The sequence below is a fragment of the Phoxinus phoxinus genome, assembly GCF_949152265.1.
Source record: "Phoxinus phoxinus genome assembly, chromosome: 8".
NCBI lineage: Eukaryota > Metazoa > Chordata > Actinopteri > Cypriniformes > Leuciscidae > Phoxinus > Phoxinus phoxinus.
The window spans coordinates 17,061,676-17,089,338 of record NC_136883.1 but is presented as its reverse complement, the minus strand read 5'-3'; the positions used below and the strand labels follow the sequence as shown (position 1 = coordinate 17,089,338).

At 39.5% G+C, this 27,663-nt stretch overlaps 1 protein-coding gene across 2 annotated transcripts; it reads right to left on the bottom strand.

Annotated features, from left to right (window-relative positions):
• Positions 1 to 13,838: 13,838 nt before the first annotated feature.
• Positions 13,839 to 26,201, bottom strand: LOC307002804 (uncharacterized protein). 2 transcript variants are annotated; one of them, XM_079620735.1, is made up of 8 exons: positions 26,140 to 26,201; positions 25,276 to 25,308; positions 25,004 to 25,122; positions 23,081 to 23,138; positions 17,344 to 17,619; positions 15,481 to 15,547; positions 15,132 to 15,297; positions 13,839 to 14,502 (listed from the first exon to the last, which is right to left on the bottom strand). In XM_079620735.1, exons 5-8 carry the CDS (start codon positions 17,557 to 17,559, stop codon positions 14,442 to 14,444), a joined length of 510 nt encoding a protein of 169 aa, XP_079476861.1. In that variant the 5' UTR covers positions 17,560 to 17,619; positions 23,081 to 23,138; positions 25,004 to 25,122; positions 25,276 to 25,308; positions 26,140 to 26,201; the 3' UTR covers positions 13,839 to 14,441. The 2 variants fall into 2 exon arrangements, with proteins under 2 accessions (XP_079476861.1, XP_079476860.1); XM_079620734.1 differs by lacking the exon at positions 13,839 to 14,502 and having other exon boundaries at positions 14,848 to 15,297.
• Positions 26,202 to 27,663: the final 1,462 nt, after the last annotated feature.

The window sequence follows — 27,663 nt, the reverse complement described above, 5'->3', positions numbered from 1 at the left end:
AAGTCATATGAATATAATTTCATGGGTTTTATTTTTTTTCAAACGACAAATGATCGCGATGCTCACGTTTACAAGCCAGCGTCATTATAGTAACGTTAGACTATTGGTTACCGTTTTACTGAATCTATGATACTTCAATGCAATGTTTGAGTGGTAGATAATAACCATATATCGTCAATATTATAATATCAAGCTGCCATAGATGAATCTGCAAATTTTACAAATCGATTTGCATTATAGCTTGAGGCAAGACAAATAAACAAATATAGCTGCAAGCAGCAATCACCGGGGCCAAGCGCAAGCAAGACGACAAGACATGCCAAAGTGGCTGGGAGTGTGAGACCCACTGCAGCAAGGAGCAATTAAAGACATTTGAAGATGAATTTGGGCAAAATGGTTGAAAAATCACATACAATAACTAAAAATATGATTATCACTTTCGACCAATAGGTGGCGCAGTTACGAAACTGATGTGATGTGGTCAGAGTGAAGTGACAATGACACATACAAAGTTTGGTGTCAATATGTCAAGGCATTGCAGATATAAAGCCTGAATAGTCATTTTGGCATCATGCCTCAACTTTGCCACTGCGGTATACGAAAACGGTTTCGTCTATCGACACGAAATCCATAACTTTTACTCGGCACGGTCTGGAGATGACACGATCCGATTTTGGTGAAAATCGGACGTTCGGTCTAGGAGGAGTTCGAAAAAGTAGGTTTTAAAAGAAAATAAAGATGGCGGACAGGAAGTTTGGCTGACTATGGCAAAATTGGTATCTATGTTTTCAGCATAACCCAAGGAATCTATTGAGATCAGTGTCATTACTATAGGCAAATTTATTCAAAAGTTATTAGCATTTTTGGAAATTTCATTATAACTTTTGACCAAAAGGTGGCGCTGTCTCATAATCTTTTGAGTACCTTTAGGGCTTTGTACTGATGACCCATACTGAGTTTCGTAACGATACGTTCATGCGTTCATAAAATACAGCATTTTAGCACATAATTCAAAATGGCCGACAGCCAAAATGGCCGATATGGAAAAATTGGATATCAGTCAACTCAACATGACGCCCTGAATCTATCGAGACCACTTTTGTGATTTTTGGACAAACCGTTCAGAAGTTATAAGCAAAAATAGCCTTTTTTCATATCTCCAGACCAGTAGGTGGCGCTGCGCCGAAACGCAGCATGTAGCCTCTGGTCATGCTTGTGATGACATGTAGGAAGTTTGGTTTGAATACGATTAAGCGATGCGGAGATACAGCCTTATGTCTGTTTTCGCAAGCGCTACGTAAAATTTGTTTGCGCGTTTATCGAAAACGGTTTGACGAATCAACTTGAATTCCATAACTTTTTGTCCCCACAGCCTGAAGATGATCTGGTGCAATTTTGGTGCAAATCGGACAAACCGTCTAGGACGAGTTCGCAAAAGAAGGTTTTTTGGACAATTCAAAATGGCGGCCATATTTTTATGACGGAAAATGACGTCATAGGGTCCAGTCGAATCGTCGTGAGCTCAGGAATCAGAGGAAAAAAGAATTTTGTTGATAGGCCTTACGGTTTAAAAGTTATTAGCATAATATAAGTGAAACTTTGGACAGGTGGTGGCGCTAGAGGGAATGAGTTAGAGACACCAAAATTGGTGCAATTACTGTTGGGAATGTCCTCTATCAGAATGTCAAACCGGAACAACTTTCCCGCATACGCTTCTATGGGCTGCCATAGACGCCCAGTCGGAAGAAGCAGAATAATAATAATAAATATAGCTGCAAGCAGCAATCACCGGGGCCAAGCGCAAGCAAGACGACAAGACATGCCAAAGTGGCTGGGAGTGTGAGACCCACTGCAGCAAGGAGCAATTAAAGACATTTGAAGATGAATTTGGGCAAAATGGTTGAAAAATCACATACAATAACTAAAAATATGATTATCACTTTCGACCAATAGGTGGCGCAGTTACGAAACTGATGTGATGTGGTGGTCAGAGTGAAGTGACAATGACACATACAAAGTTTGGTGTCAATATGTCAAGGCATTGCAGATATAAAGCCTGAATAGTCATTTTGGCATCATGCCTCAATTTTGCCACTGCGGTATACGAAAACGGTTTCGTCTATCGACACGAAATCCATAACTTTTACTCGGCACGGTCTGGAGATGACACGATCCGATTTTGGTGAAAATCGGACGTTCGGTCTAGGAGGAGTTCGAAAAAGTAGGTTTTAAAAGAAAATAAAGATGGCGGACAGGAAGTTTGGCTGACTATGGCAAAATTGGTATCTATGTTTTCAGCATAACCCAAGGAATCTATTGAGATCAGTGTCATTACTATAGGCAAATTTATTCAAAAGTTATTAGCATTTTTGGAAATTTCATTATAACTTTTGACCAAAAGGTGGCGCTGTCTCATAATCTTTTGAGTACCTTTAGGGCTTTGTACTGATGACCCATACTGAGTTTCGTAACGATACGTTCATGCGTTCATAAAATACAGCATTTTAGCACATAATTCAAAATGGCCGACAGCCAAAATGGCCGATATGGAAAAATTGGATATCAGTCAACTCAACATGACGCCCTGAATCTATCGAGACCACTTTTGTGATTTTTGGACAAACCGTTCAGAAGTTATAAGCAAAAATAGCCTTTTTTCATATCTCCAGACCAGTAGGTGGCGCTGCGCCGAAACGCAGCATGTAGCCTCAGGTCATGCTTGTGATGACATGTAGGAAGTTTGGTTTGAATACGATTAAGCGATGCGGAGATACAGCCTTATGTCTGTTTTCGCAAGCGCTACGTAAAATTTGTTTGCGCGTTTATCGAAAACGGTTTGACGAATCAACTTGAATTCCATAACTTTTTGTCCCCACAGCCTGAAGATGATCTGGTGCAATTTTGGTGCAAATCGGACAAACCGTCTAGGACGAGTTCGCAAAAGAAGGTTTTTTGGACAATTCAAAATGGCGGCCATATTTTTATGACGGAAAATGACGTCATAGGGTCCAGTCGAATCGTCGTGAGCTCAGGAATCAGAGGAAAAAAGAATTTTGTTGATAGGCCTTACGGTTTAAAAGTTATTAGCATAATATAAGTGAAACTTTGGACAGGTGGTGGCGCTAGAGGGAATGAGTTAGAGACACCAAAATTGGTGCAATTACTGTTGGGAATGTCCTCTATCAGAATGTCAAACCGGAACAACTTTCCCGCATACGCTTCTATGGGCTGCCATAGACGCCCAGTCGGAAGAAGCAGAATAATAATAATAATAATAAGAACCGGAACGAAAACAATAGGTGCCTCCGCACTTTCAGTGCTTGGCCCCTAAATATAGCTGCAAGCAGCAATCACCGGGGCCAAGCGCAAGCAAGACGACAAGACATGCCAAAGTGGCTGGAAGTGAGAGACCAACTGCAGCAAGGAGCAATTGAAGACATTTAAAGATGAATTTTGGCAAAATGGTTGAAAAATCACATACAATAACTAAAAATATGATTATCACTTTCGACCAATAGGTGGCGCAGTTACGAAACTGATGTGATGTGGTCAGAGTGAAGTGACAATGACACTTACAAAGTTTGGTGTCAATATGTCAAGGCATTGCAGATATAAAGCCTGAATAGTCATTTTGGCATCATGCATCAACTTTGCCACTGCGGTATACGAAAACGGTTTCGTCTATCGACACGAAATCCATAACTTTTACTCGGCACAGTCTGGAGATGACACGATCCGATTTTGGTGAAAATCGGACATTCGGTCTAGGAGGAGTTCGAAAAAGTAGGTTTTAAAAGAAAATAAAGATGGCGGACAGGAAGTTTGGCTGACTATGGCAAAATTGGTATCTATGTTTTCAGCATAACCCAAGGAATCTATTGAGATCAGTGTCATTACTATAGGCAAATTTATTCAAAAGTTATTAGCATTTTTGGAAATTTCATTATAACTTTTGACCAAAAGGTGGCGCTGTCTCATACATTTTTGAGTACCTTTAGGGCGTTGTACTGATGACCCATACTGAGTTTCGTAACGATACGTTCATGCGTTCATAAAATACAGCATTTTAGCACATAATTCAAAATGGCCGACAGCCAAAATGGCCGATATGGGAAAATTGGATATCAGTCAACTCAGCACGACGCTCTGAATCTAACGAGACCACTTTTGTGATTTTTGGACAAACCATTCAGAAGTTATAAGCAAAAACATAAATTCTTCATATCTCCGGACCAGTAGGTGGCGCTGTGCCGAAACGCAGCATGTAGCCTCAGGTTATGCTTGTGATGACATGTACCATATTTGGTCTGAATCCGATAAAGCGTTGTGGAGATACAGCCTTACGTCTGTTTTCGCAAGCGCTACGTAAAATTTATTTGCGCGGTATTCGAGAACGGTAATTCGAATCAACTTGAATTCCATAACTTTTGGTTGTCAAGGTCTGGAGATGATCTGGTTCATTTTTTGTGAAATTCGGAGCAACGGTCTAGGAGGAGTTCGAAAAAGTAGGTTTTTCGGAAAATTCAAAATGGCGGGAAAACTATTATGACGGAAAATGACGTCATAGGGTGCAGTCGAATCGTCGTGAGCTCAGGGATCAGAGGAAAAAAGAATTTTGTTTCTAGCCCTTGTGGTTCAAAAGTTATTAGCATAAACATGAGTGAAACTTTGGACAGCTGGTGGCGCTAGAGGGAATGAGTTGGAGACTCCAAATTTACTATGGTGATAGTTCAGGCTGTCCTCTATCACTGTGCCAATTTTCATAAGTTTCCCGCAAACGGTTCTATAGGCTGCCATAGACGCCCAGTCGGAAGAAAAAGAAAAAGAAAAAGAAAAAGAAAAAGAAAAAGAAGAATAAGAACGGGAACAGATACAATAGGTGCCCGCACCTTCAGTGCTTGGCCCCTAAATATAGCTGCAAGCAGCAATCACCGGGGCCAAGCGCAAGCAAGACGACAAGACATGCCAAAGTGGCTGGAAGTGTGAGACCAACTGCAGCAAGGAGCAATTGAAGACATTTAAAGATGAATTTTGGCAAAATGGTTGAAAAATCACATACAATAACTAAAAATATGATTATCACTTTCGACCAATAGGTGGCGCAGTTACGAAACTGATGTGATGTGGTCAGAGTGAAGTGACAATGACACTTACAAAGTTTGGTGTCAATATGTCAAGGCATTGCAGATATAAAGCCTGAATAGTGATTTTGGCATCATGCCTCAACTTTGCCACTGCGGTATACAAAAACGGTTTCGTCTATCGACACGAAATCCATAACTTTTACTCGGCACGGTCTGGAGATGACACGATCCGATTTTGGTGAAAATCGGACATTCGGTCTAGGAGGAGTTCGAAAAAGTAGGTTTTAAAAGAAAATAAAGATGGCGGACAGGAAGTTTGGCTGACTATGGCAAAATTGGTATCTATGTTTTCAGCATAACCCAAGGAATCTATTGAGATCAGTGTCATTACTATAGGCAAATTTATTCAAAAGTTATTAGCATTTTTGGAAATTTCATTATAACTTTTGACCAAAAGGTGGCGCTGTCTCATAAATTTTTGAGTACCTTTAGGGCGTTGTACTGATGACCCATACTGAGTTTCGTAACGATACGTTCATGCGTTCATAAAATACAGCATTTTAGCACATAATTCAAAATGGCCGACAGCCAAAATGGCCGATATGGGAAAATTGGATATCAGTCAACTCAGTATGACGCCCTGAATCTAACGAGACCACTTTTGTGATTTTTGGACAAACCGTTCAGAAGTTATAAGCAAAAACATAAATTCTTCATATCTTCGGACCAGTAGGTGGCGCTGCGCCGAAACGCAGCATGTAGCCTCAGGTCATGCTTGTGATGACATGTACCAAATTTGGTCTGAATCTGATAAAGCGTTGTGGAGATACGGCCTTACGTCTGTTTTCGCAAGCGCTACGTAAAATGTATTTGCGCGGTATTTGAGAACGGTAATTCGAATCAACTTGAATTCCATAACTTTTGGTCGTCAAGGTCTGGAGATGATCTGGTTCATTTTTCGTGAAATTCGGAGCAACGGCCTAGGAGGAGTTCGAAAAAGTAGGTTTTTCGGAAAATTCAAAATGGCGGGAAAACTATTATGACGGAAAATGACGTCATATAGTGCAGTCGAATCGTCATGAGCTCAGGGATCAGAGGAAAAAAGAATTTTGTTTCTAGCCCTTGTGGTTCAAAAGTTATTAGCATAAACATGAGTGAAACTTTGGACAGCTGGTGGCGCTAGAGGGAATGAGTTGGAGACTCCAAATTTGCTATGGTGATAGTTCAGGCTGTCCTCTATCACTGTGCCAATTTTCATAAGTTTCCCGCAAACGGTTCTATAGGCTGCCATAGACGCCCAGTCGGAAGAAAAAGAAAAAAAAGAAAAAGAAAAAGAAAAAGAAAAAGAAGAATAAGAACGGGAACAGATACAATAGGTGCCCGCACCTTCAGTGCTTGGCCCCTAAATATAGCTGCAAGCAGCAATCACCGGGGCCAAGCGCAAGCAAGACGACAAGACATGCCAAAGTGGCTGGGAGTGTGAGACCCACTGCAGCAAGGAGCAATTAAAGACATTTGAAGATGAATTTTGGCAAAATGGTTGAAAAATCACATACAATAACTAAAAATATGATTATCACTTTCGACCAATAGGTGGCGCAGTTACGAAACTGATGTGATGTGGTCAGAGTGAAGTGACAATGACACATACAAAGTTTGGTGTCAATATGTCAAGGCATTGCAGATATAAAGCCTGAATAGTCATTTTGGCATCATGCCTCAACTTTGCCACTGCGGTATACGAAAACGGTTTTGTCTATCGACACGAAATCCTTTTACTCGGCACAGTCTGGAGATGACACGATCCGATTTTGGTGAAAATCGGACGTTCGGTCTAGGAGGAGTTCGAAAAAGTAGGTTTTAAAAGAAAATAAAGATGGCGGACAGGAACTTTGATTGACTATGGCAAAATTGGTATCTATGTTTTCAGCATAACCCAAGGAATCTATTGAGATCAGTGTCATTACTATAGGCAAATTTATTCAAAAGTTATTAGCATTTTTGGAAATTTCATTATAACTTTTGACCAAAAGGTGGCGCTGTCTCATAAATTTTTGAGTACTTTTAGGGCGTTGTACTGATGACCCATACTGAGTTTCGTAACGATACGTTCATGCGTTCATAAAATACAGCATTTTAGCACATAATTCAAAATGGCCGACAGCCAAAATGGCCGATATGGGAAAATTGGATATCAGTCGACTCAGCACGATGCCCTGAATCTAACGAGACCACTTTTGTGATTTTTGGACAAACCGTTCAGAAGTTATAAGCAAAAAATATAAATTCTTCATATCTCCGGACCAGTAGGTGGCGCTGCGCCGAAACGCAGCATGTAGCCTCAGGTCATGCTTGTGATGACATGTACCAAATTTGGTCTGAATCCGATAAAGCGTTGTGGAGATACGGCCTTACGTCTGTTTTTGCAAGCGCTACGTAAAATTTATTTGCGCGGTATTCGAGAACGGTAATTCGAATCAACTTGAATTCCATAACTTTTTGTCGTCATGGTCTGGAGTTGATCTGGTTCAATTTTCGTGAAATTCGGAGCACGGCCTAGGAGGAGTTCGAAAAAGTAGGTTTTTTCGGAAAATTCAAATGGCGGAAAACTATTATGACGGAAAATGACGTCATAGGGTGCAATCGAATCGTCGTGAGCTCAGGAATCAGAGGAAAAAAGAATTTTGTTGATAGGCCTTACGGTTCAAAAGTTATTAGCATACAATTTCTGAAACTTTGGACAGGTGGTGGCGCTAGAGGGAATGAGTTAGAAACACCAAAATTGGTGTATTTGATGTTGGGAATGTCCTCTGTCAGAATGTCAAACCAAAACAACTTTCCCGCATACGCTTCTATGGGCTGCCATAGACGCCCAGTCGGAAGAAAAAGAAGAAGAAGAAGAACCGGAACAGATACAATAGGTGCCCGCACCTTCAGTGCTTGGCCCCTAACAAGCAGCAATCACCGGGCCAAGCGCAAGCAAGACGACAAGACATGCCAAAGTGGCTGGAAGTGAGAGACCAACTGCAGCAAGGAGCAATTGAAGACATTTAAAGATGAATTTTGGCAAAATGGTTGAAAAATCACATATATTAACTAAAAATATGATTATCACTTTCGACCAATAGGTGGCGCAGTTACGAAACTGATGTGATGTGGTCAGAGTGAAGTGACAATGACACTTACAAAGTTTGGTGTCAATATGTCAAGGCATTGCAGATATAAAGCCTGAATAGTCATTTTGGCATCATGCCTCAACTTTGCCACTGCGGTATACAAAAACGGTTTCGTCTATCGACACGAAATCCATAACTTTTACTCGGCACGGTCTGGAGATGACACGATCCGATTTTGGTGAAAATCGGACCTTCGGTCTAGGAGGAGTTCGAAAAAGTAGGTTTTAAAAGAAAATAAAGATGGCGGACAGGAAGTTTGGCTGACTATGGCAAAATTGGTATCTATGTTTTCAGCATAACCCAAGGAATCTATTGAGATCAGTGTCATTACTATAGGCAAATTTGTTCAAAAGTTATTAGCATTTTTGGAAATTTCATTATAACTTTTGACCAAAAGGTGGCGGTGTCTCATAAATTTTTGAGTACCTTTAGGGCGTTGTACTGATGACCCATACTGAGTTTCGTAACGATACGTTCATGCGTTCATAAAATACAGCATTTTAGCACATAATTCAAAATGGCCGACAGCCAAAATGGCCGATATGGGAAAATTGGATATCAGTCAACTCAGCACGACGCCCTGAATCTAACGAGACCACTTTTGTGATTTTTGGACAAACCGTTCAGAAGTTATAAGCAAAAACATAAATTCTTCATATCTCCGGACCAGTAGGTGGCGCTGTGCCGAAACGCAGCATGTAGCCTCAAGTCATGCTTGTGATGACATGTACCAAATTTGGTCTGAATCCGATAAAGCGTTGTGGAGATACGGCCTTACGTCTGTTTTCGCAAGCGCTACGTAAAATTTATTTGCGCGGTATTCGAGAACGGTAATTCGAATCAACTTGAATTCCATAACTTTTGGTCGTCAAGGTCTGGAGGTGATCTGGTTCATTTTTCGTGAAATTCGGAGATACGGCCTAGGAGGAGTTCGAAAAAGTAGGTTTTTCGGAAAATTCAAAATGGCGGGAAAACTATTATGACGGAAAATGACGTCATAGGGTGCAGTCGAATCGTCATGAGCTCAGGAATCAGAGGAAAAAAGAATTTTGTTTCTAGCCCTTGTGGTTCAAAAGTTATTAGCATAAACATGAGTGAAACTTTGGACAGCTGGTGGCGCTAGAGGGAATGAGTTGGAGACTCCAAATTTGCTATGGTGATAGTGCAGGCTGTCCTCTATCACTGTGCCAATTTTCATAAGTTTCCCGCAAACGGTTCTATAGGCTGCCATAGACGCCCAGTCGGAAGAAAAAAAAGAAAAAGAAAAAGAAAAAGAAAAAGAAAAAGAAGCAGAATAAGAACCAGAACAGATACAATAGGTGCCCGCACCTTCAGTGCTTGGCCCCTAATAATAATAATAAATATAGCTGCAAGCAGCAATCACCGGGGCCAAGCGCAAGCAAGAGGACAAGACATGCCAAAGTGGCTGGGAGTGTGATACCAACTGCAGCAAGGAGCAAAAGTGGCTGGGAGTGTGAGACCAACTGCAGCAAGGAGCAATTGAAGACATTTAAAGATGAATTTTAGCAAAATGGTTGAAAAATCACATACATTAACTATTCAATATGACTATAAAGTTAGGCCAAATAAGGTAAACTTGGTATCTATGTTCCCAGCTTGACCCAAGGAATCTATTAAGACCAGTGACATTTCAATAGCCAGATTTATACAAAAGTTATTAGCCTTTATAACAAAATAACTAAAACAAAATATAAAAAGTTATAACAAAATTTCCAAAATTGTGTTATAACTTTTTATATTTTGTTTTAGTTATTTTGTTATAACTTTGTTATGACGCTGTTTCAAAATATTTTGAGTACCTTGTGATCTGTCAGACACATTAAGGAGTCACAAAACGGTATTTATTGTTTAAATGTCTCTAAAAATGACTACATTTGAAAGGTGAGACTTTGTAAATTCATATCAAAAGTACATGTCTGTCTTTTTTCTGATCCGCAATGTATTTTTCACTACGTGAGAACTTGGTGTGGTGTGAGAGTGGCGTCGCTTGTCAGACATAGCAACAGTAACTAAAGTGGTCGGGTCTTTGCGACCGGTCATTGACAGTATGGACGGGGATTCGTCAGTCCCAATTCAAAACAAATTTCATCACAATCAATCATTGTTCGTTTCAAATATGTGAGAGCATCAAAATGATCCATGGGTGAAATTGATTGGATTTAATTATTTTTTTTTGTCAGTTCCTATCATAATTTTAACATTTTGGCGTTATTGTTAGCTATTTACCAATGTTTTCAAATTTCCTTTGTTTGCATATTTGGTATTGTTGGACTCGGCAAGGATTCTTAGGAGGTCACTCCTGTGAAAAAAACACGGGCTTCCTTGAAACTTCTAAGGGTCCTTCAAGGCTTTGTGCCAATGACGTATACTGAGTTTTTTTAGATACACCAATGTTCTCATAGACAATCATGGCACCCTGGACAAAGACACTGTGTGCCAATTTTCAGTAGACTAACGGTTGGGTGCGCTTATTGCTATTTTCATGATTTTTTTTTACTGTTATAGTGCCACCAAGTGGCCAATTGTCACGATTTTTTTCATGTCAACTCAGATTGAGCTTATGAACATGTGTCACAAGTTTAGCGAAAATATCTCATTCCGTTCACAAGTTATAACCATTTTATAGCGCCACCAAGTGGCCAATTGTCATGATTTTTTTTACGCGATCTCAGAATGAGCTCATGAACATGTGTCCCAAGTTTTGCGAAAATATCTCTTTCCGTTCACAAGTTATAACCGTTTTACAGTGCCACCTAGAGGCCAATTGTTGCGATTTTTTTCAAGTGATCTCAAATTGAGCTCACGAAGATGTGTCCCAAGTTTAGCAAAAAAATCTCTTCCGGTTCACAATTTATAACCATTTTAGTAAAAGTGACCCTGGTGCCATCAAAGATTTTGGTTCCCCTTATCGACCGTTAATTAAAATTTTTATTTTTTTGGATGATTATTTATTGTCAGACTCCAGAAAATATTATTGCAGTGGTTTGGTTCCGATCGGGCGAAAGACCAAGGATAAGTTCGCAAAAATAGGTTTTAAAAAAAAATGCAATTTACTCGAAATTGGCGCCTTAAGGGCAAATCGGAGATAGCCATTTTGTCCGTCTTGAGCCAAGGATTCCAACGATATGGGGCACTTGATCCTGGGACAAACGGTCTAAGAGCTATGAGCAATTTTGAACTTTTGGTTGCTGTAGCGCCACCTATGGGCCATTCGGGGTTATACTCTGATAGGTTGTCCCCAAATTGAGGCCTACCATCTGGCCACGTCTCTAGGCCTTACGGTTTGGCCTGCACGATGCGTTTTACGAATCCTTAATTACAATAGGGTTTCAGCATTTCATGCTTGAACCCCTAATAAGAATGAAGTCTTTTTGCCAGTTACAGCGCCACCTATGGTCCGATCTCCATGAAACTCTGCATGCTTCCTCACCATGTTCTGACACATATGCTCATCAATTTTGGTGAAGTTCTGAGTTTTCATTTGGGATTTATAGGCTTTTTAGTGTATTTTGCCACGCCCCTTTTCTAAATGACCCTGTTACAGCCACCCAAATGCAAAAGTTCAACTTTTTTTTTTGATAATTATTGATCTAGGGAGTCCAGAGAAATGTCCTAGACTGGTTTGGTTCCGATCTGGTGAAAAACCTAGGGCTAGTTCGCAAAAGTAGGTTTCGTACAAAATTCGACATAGCAGAAAATTTTTCTGGCCTAAATCGAAATTGGAGATAGCCATTTTGTCCGCCTTGAGCCAGGGATCACAGTGGTGTGAGACACTTGAGTCTAGGACAAACGGACTCTAGGAGTTATGGGCGATGTAGTACTTTTGCACTAAATCTGTAGCTGTAGCACAACGTAAAATTTGTTTGCGCGGTATTTGAGAACGGTTTGACGAATCAACACGAATTCCATAACTTTTTGTCGGTACAGTGTGGAGATGATACGATTCGATTTTGGTGAAAATCGGACAAACGGTCTAGGAGGAGTTCGACAAAGTAGGTTTTGACTGAAAATCAAGATGGCGGACAGGAAGTTCGGCCAAATATGGCAAACTTGGTATCTATGTTCTCAGCGTGACCCAGCGAATCTATTGAGACCAGTGGCATTTCAATAGGCAGATGTATTCAAAGGTTATTAGCCTTTTTGGAAATGTTGTTATAACTTTTGACCACAAGGTGGCGCTGTTTCGAAACTTCTCACGCTCCTTCAGGGCATCGTGCTGATGACCCATACCATGTTTCGTAACAATCCATTCATGCGTTCTTAAAATACAGCATTTTAGCACAAAATTCAAAATGGCCGACAGCCAAAATGGCCGACATGGTAAAATTGGATATCAGTCGACTCAGCATGTTGGCCTGAATCTAACGAGACCAACTTGATGATTTTTGGGCAAACTGTTCAGAAGTTATAAGAAAAAATAGCCATTTTTCATATCTCCGGACCAGTAGGTGGCGCTGCGCCGAAACGCAGCATGTAGCCTCAAGTCATGCTTGTGATGACATGTGGCAAATTTGGTCTGAATCCAACAAAGCGTTGCGGAGATACAGCCTTACGTCTGTTTTCGCAAGCGCTACGTAAAATTTGTTTGTGGGTTTTTTCGAAAATTGCTAAGCGAATCAACTTGAATTCCATAACTTTTTGTCGGCATGGTCTGTAGATGATCTGATTCAATTTTCATGGAAATTGGAGCAACGGCCTAGGAGGAGTTCGAAAAAGTAGCTTTTTCGGAAAATTCAAAATGGCGGAAAACTTTTCATGGCGCAAAATGACGTCATTGGGTGCAATCGAATCGTCACGAGGTCAGGAATCAGAGGAAAAAAGAATTTTGTTTCTAGCCCTTGTGGTTCAAAAGTTATTAGAATAAACATGAGTGAAACTTTGGACAGTTGGTGGCGCTAGAGGGAATGACTTAGACACACCAAAATTGGTGTATTTAATGTTGGGACTGTCCTCTATCCGAATGTCAAACCATTACAACTTTCCCGCGATCGGTTCTATGGGCTGCCATAGACTCCCAGAGCGGAAGAAGAAGAAGAATTATTTTTGGTACGGGAACAGATACAATAGGTGCCCGCACCTTCAGTGCTTGGCCCCTAATAAGAACCGGAACGAAAACAATAGGTGCCTCCGCACTTTCAGTGCTTGGCCCCTAAATATCACAGACATGTTAGGTATCCTAAAATATGATTTTGTACATCTTATATATTTACTTGCAAGAATGTAGCCCCTACCAAACTTGTACACGCCCTTTAGACATAGGCTTTCATTTGATATTTGAAAGTCCGCATCGGTCGGTCATACACTGTAAAAATTTTCGTTGTGAAATTACAGTAAATAATTGGATAAATTTTGCATGACTTTCACAGTAAGGATTACAGCAATATACTGTGAAATATACTAACAGCAATTTACTGTAATTTTATATCTGTGATATTACAATAACAGTTGTGCTTTTACAACCATGCACTGTAACTTCACAGCTTCAATGACAAAGAAATTACTGTGATATTACAGTACATTACTGGGGAATTACAATATTTTGCTGTACATCATTACAACAAGGCCCTGTACTTTTACAGTGTGTACTGTGAAAGTAATGTACAAGTTGACAATAATTGACTGTGAATTTACAATCATTGTACAATTAACCCCCTCCCCCCAACAAACAACTCTGAGGTAAAGTCAATGTTAGCCCAATGGCATATTTATTAACAAATAAATCTTTTTCAATGTACAGCAGATGCCAAGAACTTCAAGAGTTCAAGAAATTCAACTTTCTAGTTATAAAAGCCATCTTAAAATACAGAAAATGCAGAGAAATTGTGCAAACTTGCAATTCAACTACCTGTCTCACAATTCAACTAGCTGTCACAATAACGGACAGGATGGGAATAAGGCCTTCATGGTAAAATAAGAGAGCAAGGGAGAGAGCGATGAAGGAATGTCGTAAAGGGGTCAGGCACTCTCAGTCTCAAACATTATAATGAGTCCACACGCAACAGCATTGTGTAAAAATCTTGTAGTGCAAAGTTGTCTTGAAAAATTACAAAAAGAACAAGGCTACTCAAAACTGAGCCTGACAACTACCGCTGCAAAAAAAAATAATATGATGCCCACTCAAAGTCATTAAGTTTCCTCAAAAGGGTGCTCACATGAGGGTTCATTGTGTTCCGCATCTTGGTCTTTTTAAGCCTCTTTCAGGATTGATGCCCAGGAAGCACCTGTTAATAAGCAAAGATAGTTTCAGTTTTAAATAGACTTACAGTATGACAGCATTTATCAAGGTGTGCTTTTTCCCCACATCAAACCCTAATAGATTTATAATCCAAACTTGTTAGATCTTACTTTCACCATAATTTTGTTTAGCCAAGGTGCCTCAGGTTAGGTTTGCCTGAGGCAAAGTGGTTGATTTTCTACTATGAAAGGCCATATCAACGTGCGCCGCCACTGAAATGCATCTTCACGCAATTGGCCAGTAGATAAATTAAAACCAAACCCTGTTGAAATTATGACAAACACATCCTTTTCAATTAAGGGCCTGAGAGCATTTTGTTCTGCTTTTTAAAAAAGTCAAATTTTGCAATAGACATTTCGAAATCATCACATAGCCTGCCCCAAAACAAAATAAATAGCTGTGATTGGACCGGCAGGTATTTGTCAGCATAACATGTGTAGAAACCCAGACTGATCTGCAGAGCGAAATTGAATGAGTTTGCGAGATCAGGATGGTCTCACCAGGCTAGCCTCAGGTACCTCGTTTGTCAGCATTTTAGACCTCAAGACAATCATTGAGTTGGAAGACTGTACTATAATGTGAATTACAAGATTAAATGTAATCTTTATAAAATACCTTTGAATGAACTCCAGCGTTGACGATCCAGCGCCAGGATACTCAAGGTTGAAGACGTAATAGCTGCTGAAGAAAGCAGCTACTCCGTGTAAAAAGAAAGGGTGTGGGCTCATCACGACATGTCCCTCGATGGATATAAGCCATCCAGAGGGCTTCATCATGTCACCTGAAATGAACCGATACAACATTATGTGTTATGAGCACTTTGCGATCTGCTTAAGATACAAAGGGCTATACAAAACAAATGTAATTCCTATTATTATAATTATTTATTGTGGTCATGTAGATTTCTAGAATGAAAACTAAATAATGAGTTAGAAATGTCGATACAAGATCAAAGTAACATTACCTTGAATGATCAAGCAGGGGCTGCTGGGGAGTTCTTCAGTATTGACGTCCACAGCAGTGGCACATGGCTGTAACATAGTTAACACACAATAGCATGGATTTAGGATAAAGGATAAATATTGTTCATTGGTCAGAGGTAGTAAATCATGCAAGGTAAATGCAGAGGTGGGTAGAGTATCCAAAAACTGTACTCAAGTAAAAGTACAAGTACTTCTAGAAATATTTACTCAAAGTAAAAGTAAAAGTAACAATCTTAATAGTTACTTGAGTAAGAGTAAAAAAGTATCCAATGAGAAAACTACTCAAGTAGTTAGTTACTAGTTACTTCGGATCATAGGCCGATATATAAGATATATATATATATATAAAACATGATATTATTTAGATATTTTTAATTTAAATGACTATTATTATCATAATTAGTATCCAATGAGAAAAGTATCCAATGAGAAAACTACTCAAGTAGCTATAGTTAGTTACTTCGGATCATAGGCCGATATATAAAAATATATATATATATATATAAAACATGATATTATTTAGATATTTTTTTATTTAAATGACTATTATTATCATAATTAGATAGGCTATCTTTGCCACAAAAACAGAAGAGACAAGCATTATTTCTGCCATCTGTAGCCCGAAAATCATTGCCTGTCCTTTGGTTTGTATAATAGTAACTTATACAACTACAGTTGGATTATTAGACAATGTCGAAATATAGTGTATCTGCAGAGTTTTGCATTTAAAGGCATGTAAAGGGAAACATTGACACAGAGAAGTAAGAGTTAAAACTCTTCACATGTGCTCGCGCTGACCGCTACTGAACATCTGAACACAAACGACGATCAAACGCACATCGACGGATCTTCTTCTGTCTGTTCTCCAAAATGTAATCAAATGTATATTTCTGCAAGCATGTTTAAACTGGTCAACAGTGTCTAAGTCAGGCAAAGGCATTCGTTTTCAAGTTGAGTTCGCACGCGACTGCGCAACACACACACATTACCGCGGGATGGCGGGTGTTCATTTCATATGTGGACAATGGTTACTTGATTTTAATAAACTTTATTTATTGTATAAAGTAATGTATATGTCCAAAACAAATGTAATGTCATACTTTGAAGTAGTGCTATCATATCGTAATAATCTGTTTGGTTGTAAAATGTATTACCTGAATGAAATTAAATCGAATATCGTCCTGTGGAACGATATTCGTTCCACGGGATATATCGTCCTCAGCATACGCAGATAATAGAGATCTTCATCGCTGGCAAAAATTATGCATTTGCAGATTAGCTTTCACTTGACTGTAGTAGGTCCACAGCCACTTCATCCAACGCTCTTGATGTTCTTAAATCTTCCTGTTATGACTCCGAGTCGAGTGTGAATTGAAAGCGCTTCAGACGATTCAGTGCGTGCAGGAAACTGAACAGATCATACAAACTGATTCGCGAACCGATTTAGACAGATCTGCCCACTTGTTTGATGAAGTCTTTGAACAGAATCGACTCAAAAGAGTGATTCATTTGTGAATTGAGCATCGCTCATGCCCAGAAAAAAGATACAGCGCGCTTGGAATAAACTACGCATTTAACAACACGTATTGCATTAAAATAAAGTAACGAGAGGAACGTCGCTCAACGTAACGAAGTAAAAGTCCCGTTTTTTAATTAGAAATGTACTCGAGTAAAAGTAAAAAGTACCCACATTTAAATCTACTCTTAAAAGTAAAAATTTTCCCAAAAAATACTCAAGTAAATGTAACGAAGTAAATGTACTTCGTTACTACCCACCTCTGGGTAAATGTTGATAATGTAATCACTCATTTTGCATTTTAAATATTTGAATAAAAAAATCTTACATCAACTTCAAGCATCAAACTCTCTTTCGGCTCTTTGAAGTACAACATTAGGAGCAGCAGGATGCAGGCAGCCTTGTCAGAGTCTGGATCATAGCAGGCCAGAACATCACGGATCTTAGGGTGGTCTAGCGTTGCACAGTAACAGTAATCCAGGATGGTCTGTCCTCGTCGACTAATTGCCTCCTGTAGCTTCTGAAGGACATCGACGTCCGTCATGTATGTCGCATGTCTTTTCCATCATTGTTTCTGCTCTCTCTGCCCCACTCAATCCTTCCTCTGTGTATCCACCTTTTCCTGGTTAGCGAATTTACCCATGACGCATAGCGGATTTGAACCGGAAGCCGGTTGTCCTTTTCCGGTTCGAAGCTTGTGTACGTTTGATAGCTTGTAGCTTACTAGCTTGTTTGCTGTAAACGCCGGTGTTTCTCCATGGATGAAGCACAGATGGACAAAAAACGGAGGTGGATTCACACCAGGGATGTTTTAACTAGTCGCGACGACAGTACCGTAACAGTCCATCCCTTATGACGGAGTGGCTAGATGACATGAAGCAATGGCCCGATGTTAGCTACATCGACGTTGTTAATTACCTTTTATTTTCTGAAGGGGTTGATGGCGAAGAATTGCGGAATTACAAAAGCACAGAAGCATATACTTACTTGCACAGTAACAAAATAGGTACAGTATTGTTGAAGAAGCACAGCGGCTTTATATTTTTGAAAGCAGCAGTAGAGCCCAGTCAGAGTGTCAATAATGCTAAACATACAGCATGGGTAATGCTGAGGGAAAATGGAGTCATTGAGACAGTCGGGTGCTCTTGTATTGCCGGGTTAGGGAAGTCATGTAGCCATGCAGCAGCTATTCTATGGAAGGTAAAAATAATCTACATATGCACAGCACTTGTAATATACTTTTACACTTGTAATTTAATAAACTGCTTTCATGCTAACATGCTTACTGTCTTTGTTAATAGCAATGTTAATAGTAAGTGGATAAATAACCAAGACAGTGTTGATGCCATCATTTGCAGGTGGAAAGACAGGGCTTGCGTGTACAGATGAGCAGCGCAGGTGGAATGCAGGGACATCAAAGAACCTTGAGCCTAAACGTCTGAGTCAGATTAACTTCAGGCACCACAAAGCAGAACAGCAATACAGTGTTAACTGTAGGGTTGTAGCTAGTCAACGACTCCCAAATACACCACATCATGTGTCACACAAAGACTTCAGAGACAGTGTGGACAAATCCACTCTCCACCCACTTTTTGTCCTGAAGAACACATTATTAGGCAAGTGTTATAATGCCTCACCATCAGCAGAACAACCTAGCACTAGTTACAGTGCAGTTGATGACACGATTCTTCAGCCACATCAGATACACAATAATGAGCTTAGCTGTAACCCATGCAAGGCATTCTACCAGGCATATGTTGAAGTTAGTGATAATCAAGCAGCTCAATAAGAATTAGAAACCAGAGAGCAAAGTGCCTCTGATTTGTGGCACAATTGTAGAAAAATTAGACTTACAGCAAGTTCTGCAAAAAAGGTTCCCGTCCATGCAACCACAAGCAGTGACAAATTTCTATGTGAGCACATATACCCCTCATTTCGTGGTAACTATGCGACTAACTATGGAAAAGCAAATGAATATAGAGCTTGCCAAGAGCTAAAAGAAGAGGGCATGAGCATTACGCATAGGGGCACTGTTGTAAGTGTCCAAGAACCATGGCTCTCTGCCAGTCCTGATGGGGTCATTGACTCATGTGTGCTACTGGAAGTAAATGTCCAGTGTCAACCCAGCCCTCACTTACTGTACAGCTTACTCAGAAATGCAGTGATATCAAACTAGTAGATGGAGGGCTGCAATTGCAGAAAACTGGCAGTAGGGGATATTACATGCAAATACAGCTTACAATGTTTTGCACAGGTCTAAAATCTGCTAAACTTTTGATCTGGACACCCAAAGAGCATGTTTCCCTTACAGTGCAGTACGATGAGGCATTTGTGACGGAGCAAGTCAATCGATTGCGAGGTTTTTATTTCTCACGTATGCTACCTCGGCTTGTAGATGAATATGCTGCAGGACGGTTTAAGCTAAATAAAAGATACATTGAGGTAATGGACAAGGTTCAGTGAACATCTGCACATGACCATAAATGTGTGCCATACATTAAGAGAATCTGAGATAATTGGGACACACCTTTAGACTGTGTGAAGTAAACATTCTTTCAGTGTTAAGCAAAAACATGCTGCCAGTCTTAATTTTTGTATAAAAAAATACGCAATGTGATTCCAACCATATACAAGTAGTTTAATATATATATATATATATACAGTATAATACAAGTTTGTATGTTAAAAAATGCACACATATTCACATGCCATACAACACAAATGTTCACATACACTTTACACGTTTTGTAGTGTTTTTGTATCATCTCATTTCACGTTTTTGTATCATTTCAGTTGATGTCATATATATATATATATATAATATTGTATATACATGGATAACATATTTAATTATTAAGCTTTGTTAGGCTTATATACAGATCAGTTTCAGGTTGACACTTGTAGTTCTAAAAGTTAAGTTGCACAACTTACTCACCCTCTAGTTGTTTCAAACCTGTATGCATTTCTTTCTTCTGCTGAACACAAAGGAAGATATTTTGAAGAATGTCAGTAACCAGACAGTTAACTGGAACCATTGACTTCCATAGTAGGAAAAAAAAAATACTATGGAAGTCAATGGTTCCAGTTAACTGTTTGGTTACTGACATTCTTCAAAATATCTTCCTTTGTGTTCAGCAGAAGAAAGAAATGCATACAGGTTTGAAACAACATGAGGGTGAGTAAACGATGACAGCATTTTCTTTTTAAAGTGAACTATCTCTTGAAGGTAATGTTTATGTATGTTTAATGTATGCCGTAGTTTGAAGTTGTTTTTGAATTTTGTGTTTTCTTTAAAAACAATGTAATATGGCACTAAAAATGTTTAGTTTTTGAGCGATATTGTAAGCAATAAAAATGTTACTATTTCAGAAAATTAAACTAGCAATAAAACAAAAGTAACTCTTATCTGATTACTAAATCGATAGCTGCAGCCCTAATTTCGAATAAGATCCTCCCTCAGATTAACAAGAGCAGCACACACTCTTGTCTTGTCTTGAATCTTGTCAATCTTAGGAGCCATAGTGATCGGAACAACCTGGGACAGTATTTTGTAAACTTTCAAACGGCGAATTGCTCTTTCAACATGAATTCTCACATGTGCAATTCGTCTAGTACTTGTCACCTGTTCCTCTGTTAGCTGTCCACGCTTTTTTGTGAAAGAAGGCATTACCAACTTCACCTTTCTCTCAAACAGCAAGTCTTTTATGGTAAAGCCTCTATCTGCCATGACCTCATCTCCAGGCATTAAGTAGTCCAATATGCCTGAATCCATAGTGATAAATTTGTCACTGCATCGCCCTCCATATGCTGAAGAAATGAACATAATTCGCCTTTGGCTAAGCCACGCCCTAGAATGTAGATTGACCAATCACAGCGCAGCCAAGAACGAGCTCCCACAGAGGGTCCGACACTTTTTCACGGCGCTCCATTGACTTCAACGCAGGAGGCTCATATTTTTGGTCTCGGCAGGTTATTACGTCGTCGTTTTATAAAAAATATGGTTAAACGTTGTGCCTGGGGCATTTGTAAAACAGATACGCGTTTCCCAGAGAGGTTGGAGGGGGTGTCCGTTTTTTCCCCTTTCCCAAAACCGAAGTTAAATACTGACAAGTGTCGTCTTTGGATTAAACTGTATGGACGTCCTCAGTCAGCGAAACCCCTCAAGGATCAACAAGCTCACCTTTGCTCTAAGATACATTTACCTTTTAACCTTACTGTGTGTGAAGTTATACTAGTTAGACAGTTTTATGCTGTTTAGGTTATGATTTCGGTTCTCTGCCCTAATTGTTGATAACTTACGCTAGCACACGCTGCTAATACAACTTTATACTCGAGTAGTCCGTTTGCTTTGTAAATAATAACGATTATAGAAGTGAATAGAGACCTACCCAGCTTTGCATGACAGTGTTTCTCCTGATATTGTTAGTCACAGCCTCCGTCTCGATTAGGATATGCGGTGGTTCCTTTTTTGACTGTGACCGTTGTGCTTTTGCCTGTATTTGGATGCCTTGTTGCTGCTTGCGTTTCACCGTATGTCTTGAATAAAGCCTTCAAACGCATACTGCAGCCACTTTTGCCTACTTCTATCGGACACTTTATTTGCTGCTTTATAAAAGTTTGATAAAATTCCAGCAGGAAGAGCCGTCACAGCATAAGCCATGTTGATACCAAACCAGAGCCCAGATGAGGTTGTCGGAGGTAGCAACAGTAACTAAGGGGGGCGGGGCTTAGCCAAAGGTGAATTAGTCCACATGGGGCAACAGCTACCAGGTATTTCTGAGTGTTATGTGAATAATAATGGCTGTATGTTTCTCCTCTGGAATCAAGGTTTTTGGGTTTCTGTAAAAGGCTTTCACTGCAGTCTATAACACATGTTGTACCTGGAAAATTCCTCTTGAAGGCTGCAGGCATGGTTGCCTGAATAGTTTCTCTTGGAAGCCATGGAATTAGAGGTCGGAAAACTTCCTCCAGTTTGTTAATCCAATATGAGATTATCTTGCTAGCCATGCTCAGTGATACATGAAACTGTCTGCTTAGATCACCTATTACACGGTTTGTTTTTAATTTCATAAGTGTTATGAGAACTTGATCTCGAACAGGCATTGTAAATGAATTACTGGCATGTCCTTCCAGTGATGATACAAGAATGTCAAATGTTTCTAGATTCAGACCAGTGTAGAGCAAAGCATCCGCATTACTTTGAAGCAAAAAGTAGGCAATGTCATCACACTGAGTCATCTTATCCTGCACATCTTTTTCACAGCTTTTTTTGTAAGAAATGAAAAGAGCAAACATACACTCTCTTTGGAGGGTTTTTTAGTTTCAAAGCTGCAAGCCACACTGTTTTACGTTCCTCATTCCTTGGCATGGAGTGCAAAGCATAGGGCGATGGACACGGACACTTTCTTCGAAGTTGCTGATGTTCGAAGCAAGACGTTTCCAACAAAATATTCAATTTTCTTGAATTGTTATGGCAGCCAACAACGGCACAAGTTGATCCTGAGCTCATGTTAACAACATTTAAACAACTTATTCTGATATTAATGGCACTAACAACTTAGTTTGTTATCAAGTTCGAACGCTAGCACGTAGAGGTTAGCCGCTGAACAGGAAACACAATACCGGAAAGCGGAAGTAGGTAATCGCTCATTGGTTGCTGGAGAAAGAGGTGGATACAGACATACAAATGTATTGTTAGTACCCCAAGTAACAATTTGGTCTTGATCCTTCTTCATATTCTCCAACATTGCCTCAGTCTCCCCCTCTGGCAAATCTGCTGGGCCCCACCTGACACATCTAGGAGTGGGCATCACAGGGTAACAATACTATTGGGGACGGTTATAGCTCAGAAGTTGGAGCAAGTCGTCTCATGACTGAAGGGTCAGCAGTTTGATTCCCTGTTGTGACTGTCTAAATAGACCCATCCCACAGAAGTTATGTTAGTGTAATAGTGTTGTAAACACAGGTGCATTTTATCAAACTAATTAAAGGGATATTCCACCAATTGGGGAATTAAGCGGGAGGGGAATTTCCACCTCCCTTCGAGTAAAACAATTGATTTTTACCTTTCTCCCGTTCATCCAGCAGTTCCCTGAGTCTGGCGATACCACGTATAGCTCCAGCCTAGCATAGATCATTGGATCGGATTAGACCATTAACATCTCGCCCGCAAAGTAATCATTTCAAAAGACTAAGATTTCCAGAATTTTTCCTATTTAAAAGTTGTCTCTTAAAGTTAGAACGTGCAATAAAACGTGGCAATTTTCTAGGCTGATTTGACATGGAACTATACTCTCATTCTGGCGTAATAATCAAGGAACGTTGCAAACGTACCATGGGCGCAGTGATATCACGCAGCACCTGAAAGTAGTCCGCGTTGCATTCTACGGGGACTATTTTCACGTGCTGTGTGATATCACTGAGCCCAGGGGGTCTGGGGGTTAATAAAGGCCTTCTAAAGCAAAGCGATGTGTTTGTGTAAGAAAAATATCCCCATTTAACCCTCTGGGGACTAAGCCCTTTTTGGTCCGTTTTCTCTATTTTTACATTTGGGCTTAAACCATATGTAATGGAGATGGAACACCATGTGTTTGGTATCTATGGATTCAGAAGACCCTAAGCTAACATAAGCATGCATGTAATGTGTTTATAAAGGAAGTATGATTGAAAAATGTACAATAATCGAGAGAATTTCAAAAATGAAAATGAGATTTTTGTCATTTATTACTGAAAATCACACCTCACACAACAATAGTGAACAGTTTTTGAACCAAAAAAATATTTGTCAAACCCTTTGCTTGACAGACATTTGTAATTGTTCAATCAAATGTGTTAAGAACAATGAAATAAGGAACTTTTTTTACAAACAGTTTTACAAAAGCGGTCTGCTTCGAACTAAATGAGACCTGCTTGCTCTGAAGAACAGACACACTCACAACCTGGCAGATTTACTTTCCACTAACTGTTCCAGAGCTTGTTCTGCCGTAAATCTTACTGCTTGCCATCATAAAAGTGCTAAAACAATACAATAATAATGCTATTTAAGTTATTCTGTCTCTCTCTTATATAGATCACTGTGCGTTCTGTAATACTCCGCTCCGTTCGCTATCTCTCTCATTCTCCGTCCACATGACGCTGTTTGTTTGTACATGTTGAAGGCTATAGAGTCCTCTGATTGGCTAGAATACGTCTTGGTAACCTTCCTCTGATTGGGTAAAAAAAAATCCTCCCAGTGGCAATTTTTCCATTGGTGGAATTTGCCTAACAACATCGATTTCATTGGCCTTTTTATGCAGTGGTATTGCGCAACAGCGAAGCGTGTGTATAATACAAACGTGATATCACTGTTTTCAGCGGAATCTGAGGAAGACGGCAAAAAAGACCGCACCACTCTATCATTAATAGTTTTGAAGATAATTGCACATTTGTAAAAGTATGCCATTTTGGGCGGTACCGCCCAATTCGTCCTCAGAGGGTTAACATGTTACTAAGTAAAATTCTAGCTTCCAGCCAAACGCAGTTTACTTGTGCCTAATGTGCAGCTTATGACGTCGAAAGTAGCATGGTGTAGTGAAAATATCAGCAGTACGACTCGCATAAGTTGCGCATTAGAATTAAGTCGAATCTTGTATGTTTGTTGTTTGTCCGGAAGCTGGTTATTTTACTTTATGAAGTTTAAAATATTAATATTTTTTTTACTCAAATGCATTGCTTTGCTTCAGAATGCCTTTATTACCCACCAAAGCCATGTAGACCACTTATGGATAGATGCACTTTTTTAGAGATTAAGAAGAATACTGCATATTTGTTAGTCCACGCAAAGTGGACAGAAACACAAAAATATGTAGATGTCTTTTTTTTTTTTTTTTTCGTCTTTTGAATTCGGTTATTTTTCTGTTTATTACGGTGAAGCTGTTTTGAATCAATCTATAATGTATAAAGCGCTATATAAATAAAGGTGACTTGACTATGAACATTAAATACTGTACCTCTGCAGACCAAAGCTTCAGGTCAGAGCCTCTCCAGGACCAGAACAATTGTTGGGCCAGTGGGGTGGTCCGCATCTGGATAAAAATGCGTCTTTTGTTGGCAGAAGGGTCGAGATCCGCTATTGTTCAAGACAGAGACAGATGGAAACAAATACATAAGTGCAGAGAACATATCAATTCATAATTTAGACAAACAAAATCAATTAATAGTTGACCAATGATTAAAAAGTATTTATTCTACTTATTAAAGTGGGTCTCATGATTATCCTCACCTGTCGCTGCACAAACTGTCTCCACTTCCGCTACTGAAAATAAAAAGTATGTTTTATTATTACAGTAATGAATTACACATTACACAAACCTGTAACGTTAGGTGGTAACAAATAAGCATATTTTGCTATAATCAACTGAACCATTGACTCAACTGGTTCTTTGAAAAACAGCACAAAAAAAATATATATATTTGTTTGCGAATGAAACAGCATTAATACCAGACCAGCATATACCTCAACTCTAATGATGACCGAATAAAAGTGTTCGAATTAACAAGTTTTATCTTTAGCAGCTAATATTAAAATCAGCAATGATTAAAGCTGAGGCTGCATGGTCTAACGTTAACTCAGTGTTTCCCAATGTTCCTGGAGGCACACCCCAACACTTTACCAACTCTTCCTAATCAATCACACCTGAATCAACTCAGTTCGTTAGTAGAGACTCCAAGACCAGAAATATATGGGTCAGATAAGGCCAGGGAGACATCCAAAATGTATAACGTTAGCTAACGTTAACGTTACTGACTGTTGTGTGCCTCAAGGAGCAAGGTTAGGAAACACGTGTCTAACTAACTTAACTGAAGTAAAAAAAATATGACACTGTTTTAAAAATAGGACGTTTTTGCGAAGTGTTCAAATTAAAAACAACTAACGTTACAATGGAATGTTAAAAATTTTACGTTAACGTTATCTTAGATTTTACCTCAGTAAGTTAGGGTAGGAGATTGAGAGCAAATGAACCAAACAGGGAATTCAACTGAAAAATAAAGTTTCAAAACCTTACAAATACAACATAATATACATAAAGTGACAATTAACATATTCTAAATGATGACTAGAACGTAATGTATAGCTTTTACATACCTTTTCCCCTGGGAACTCTCGCTGAGTCGCTGGTAGTTGACCGTTACAGCAAAAAGAGGCGCATGCGCAGTGCTCCAAAAATCCGTTCGCAAATGATGACGCAGTTATTAAAGGCTATGTTGCAGGTTAGAGTACCCAGTGAGCCAATGTATAGAAAAATAATGTAGGAACTATATTTAAATATGAACATATACTTATAAAACGCTATTTAGGCTTCTGGAGTCGTTTTTGTGAGAAAATTTTACTTCCGCGTTTGAAAACCGCCAAACCGGAAGTGACGTAACATGAGGCAGAGCGGTCAAAGTAAACAATAGGAAAGCAATGGATCGCAATGACAGATCGGACGCTGAGGAAATTGTAGCCTAAATGTTTACTCGTATGATGGACCTCAGCCATATAATTGTGTGCCTCATATGAAGCCAAGAGAGTAGACAGGCCAGGATTACACAAAACAACGGTCAGAGGAGACACATTGAGCTGTGGTGTGAGGAGAACAGGGCAGGAGTCGGGTCTCGATGAGAGAACAGTGTTACTAGCTTATAGATTTATTCACGTTAGCCGACGATATGTATAACACTATGCTCAGATCACAATATTGTACAGATTATTATCATGTATCAGGCAAAAGTAAAGCTATTATTTAGACCCTTACCTGCGTGTGTTGTGTATGTCAGCCATTAGGAGACAGTTTCAAGAGGAAGAGGGACTTTATAAAGGCTTTGAATAGCCCCATTTGGTGACAATGAATACAAAAATAATCACTATCACAACTGTCTTACTGTATAAACTTTATATGTAGAAACAGCCAACACAAACATTAGAATTCGGAGTACAGATTGGAAATGAACTTAATATATTATATTTATAATAAGTGTCGGCTGCAGACTAATAACAAACACATAAATGCATTACATTACAAGTTTATGTAGAATATGTTAATTAAATTAAGACAAGGCACATTAAGACAGGTAGGCTACATGTAGCCTATGCATTTTGTAAAACAGATGTACAATAAGTGATCTCTGTCGGATCCGTGACCGTCATGTTTCCCGCCCGCGGCCGAAACACAATCTTACGGCGGACCGGGCGACCCGATGAAGGAGCCGGGACAGTGTGCACATATCGCCGTCATCATATAACTCCATGTCGCCGAGATTAAATAAACACAAGATTTTGACGCGTATCCGAGAGTGGAGCGGAGTGTGAGCGTGCAGTGCACTGCATGGCACGGACGCGCGGGCGCGAACACTTAACAGTGAAACAATTTAAAATACTCTATCATTTCTGGTCATACAGAAAATAATAATACATTATTCGCAACTACTTTTATTTGTGTAAACTCGCAATAACAAGAAAGCGTTGTGCTTTTGTCAAATAAAATAAAACAATCAGGCGCGCTTTCATGATCTCCGTGAACTGGAGCGCGAGAACTGAAACTAAATATATATGTAGGCTAAAGCTTGAAATGTCCACTTCAAAACGAACAAATTCGAATCGAAAGCTAATACCTTCTGATTATGTAAT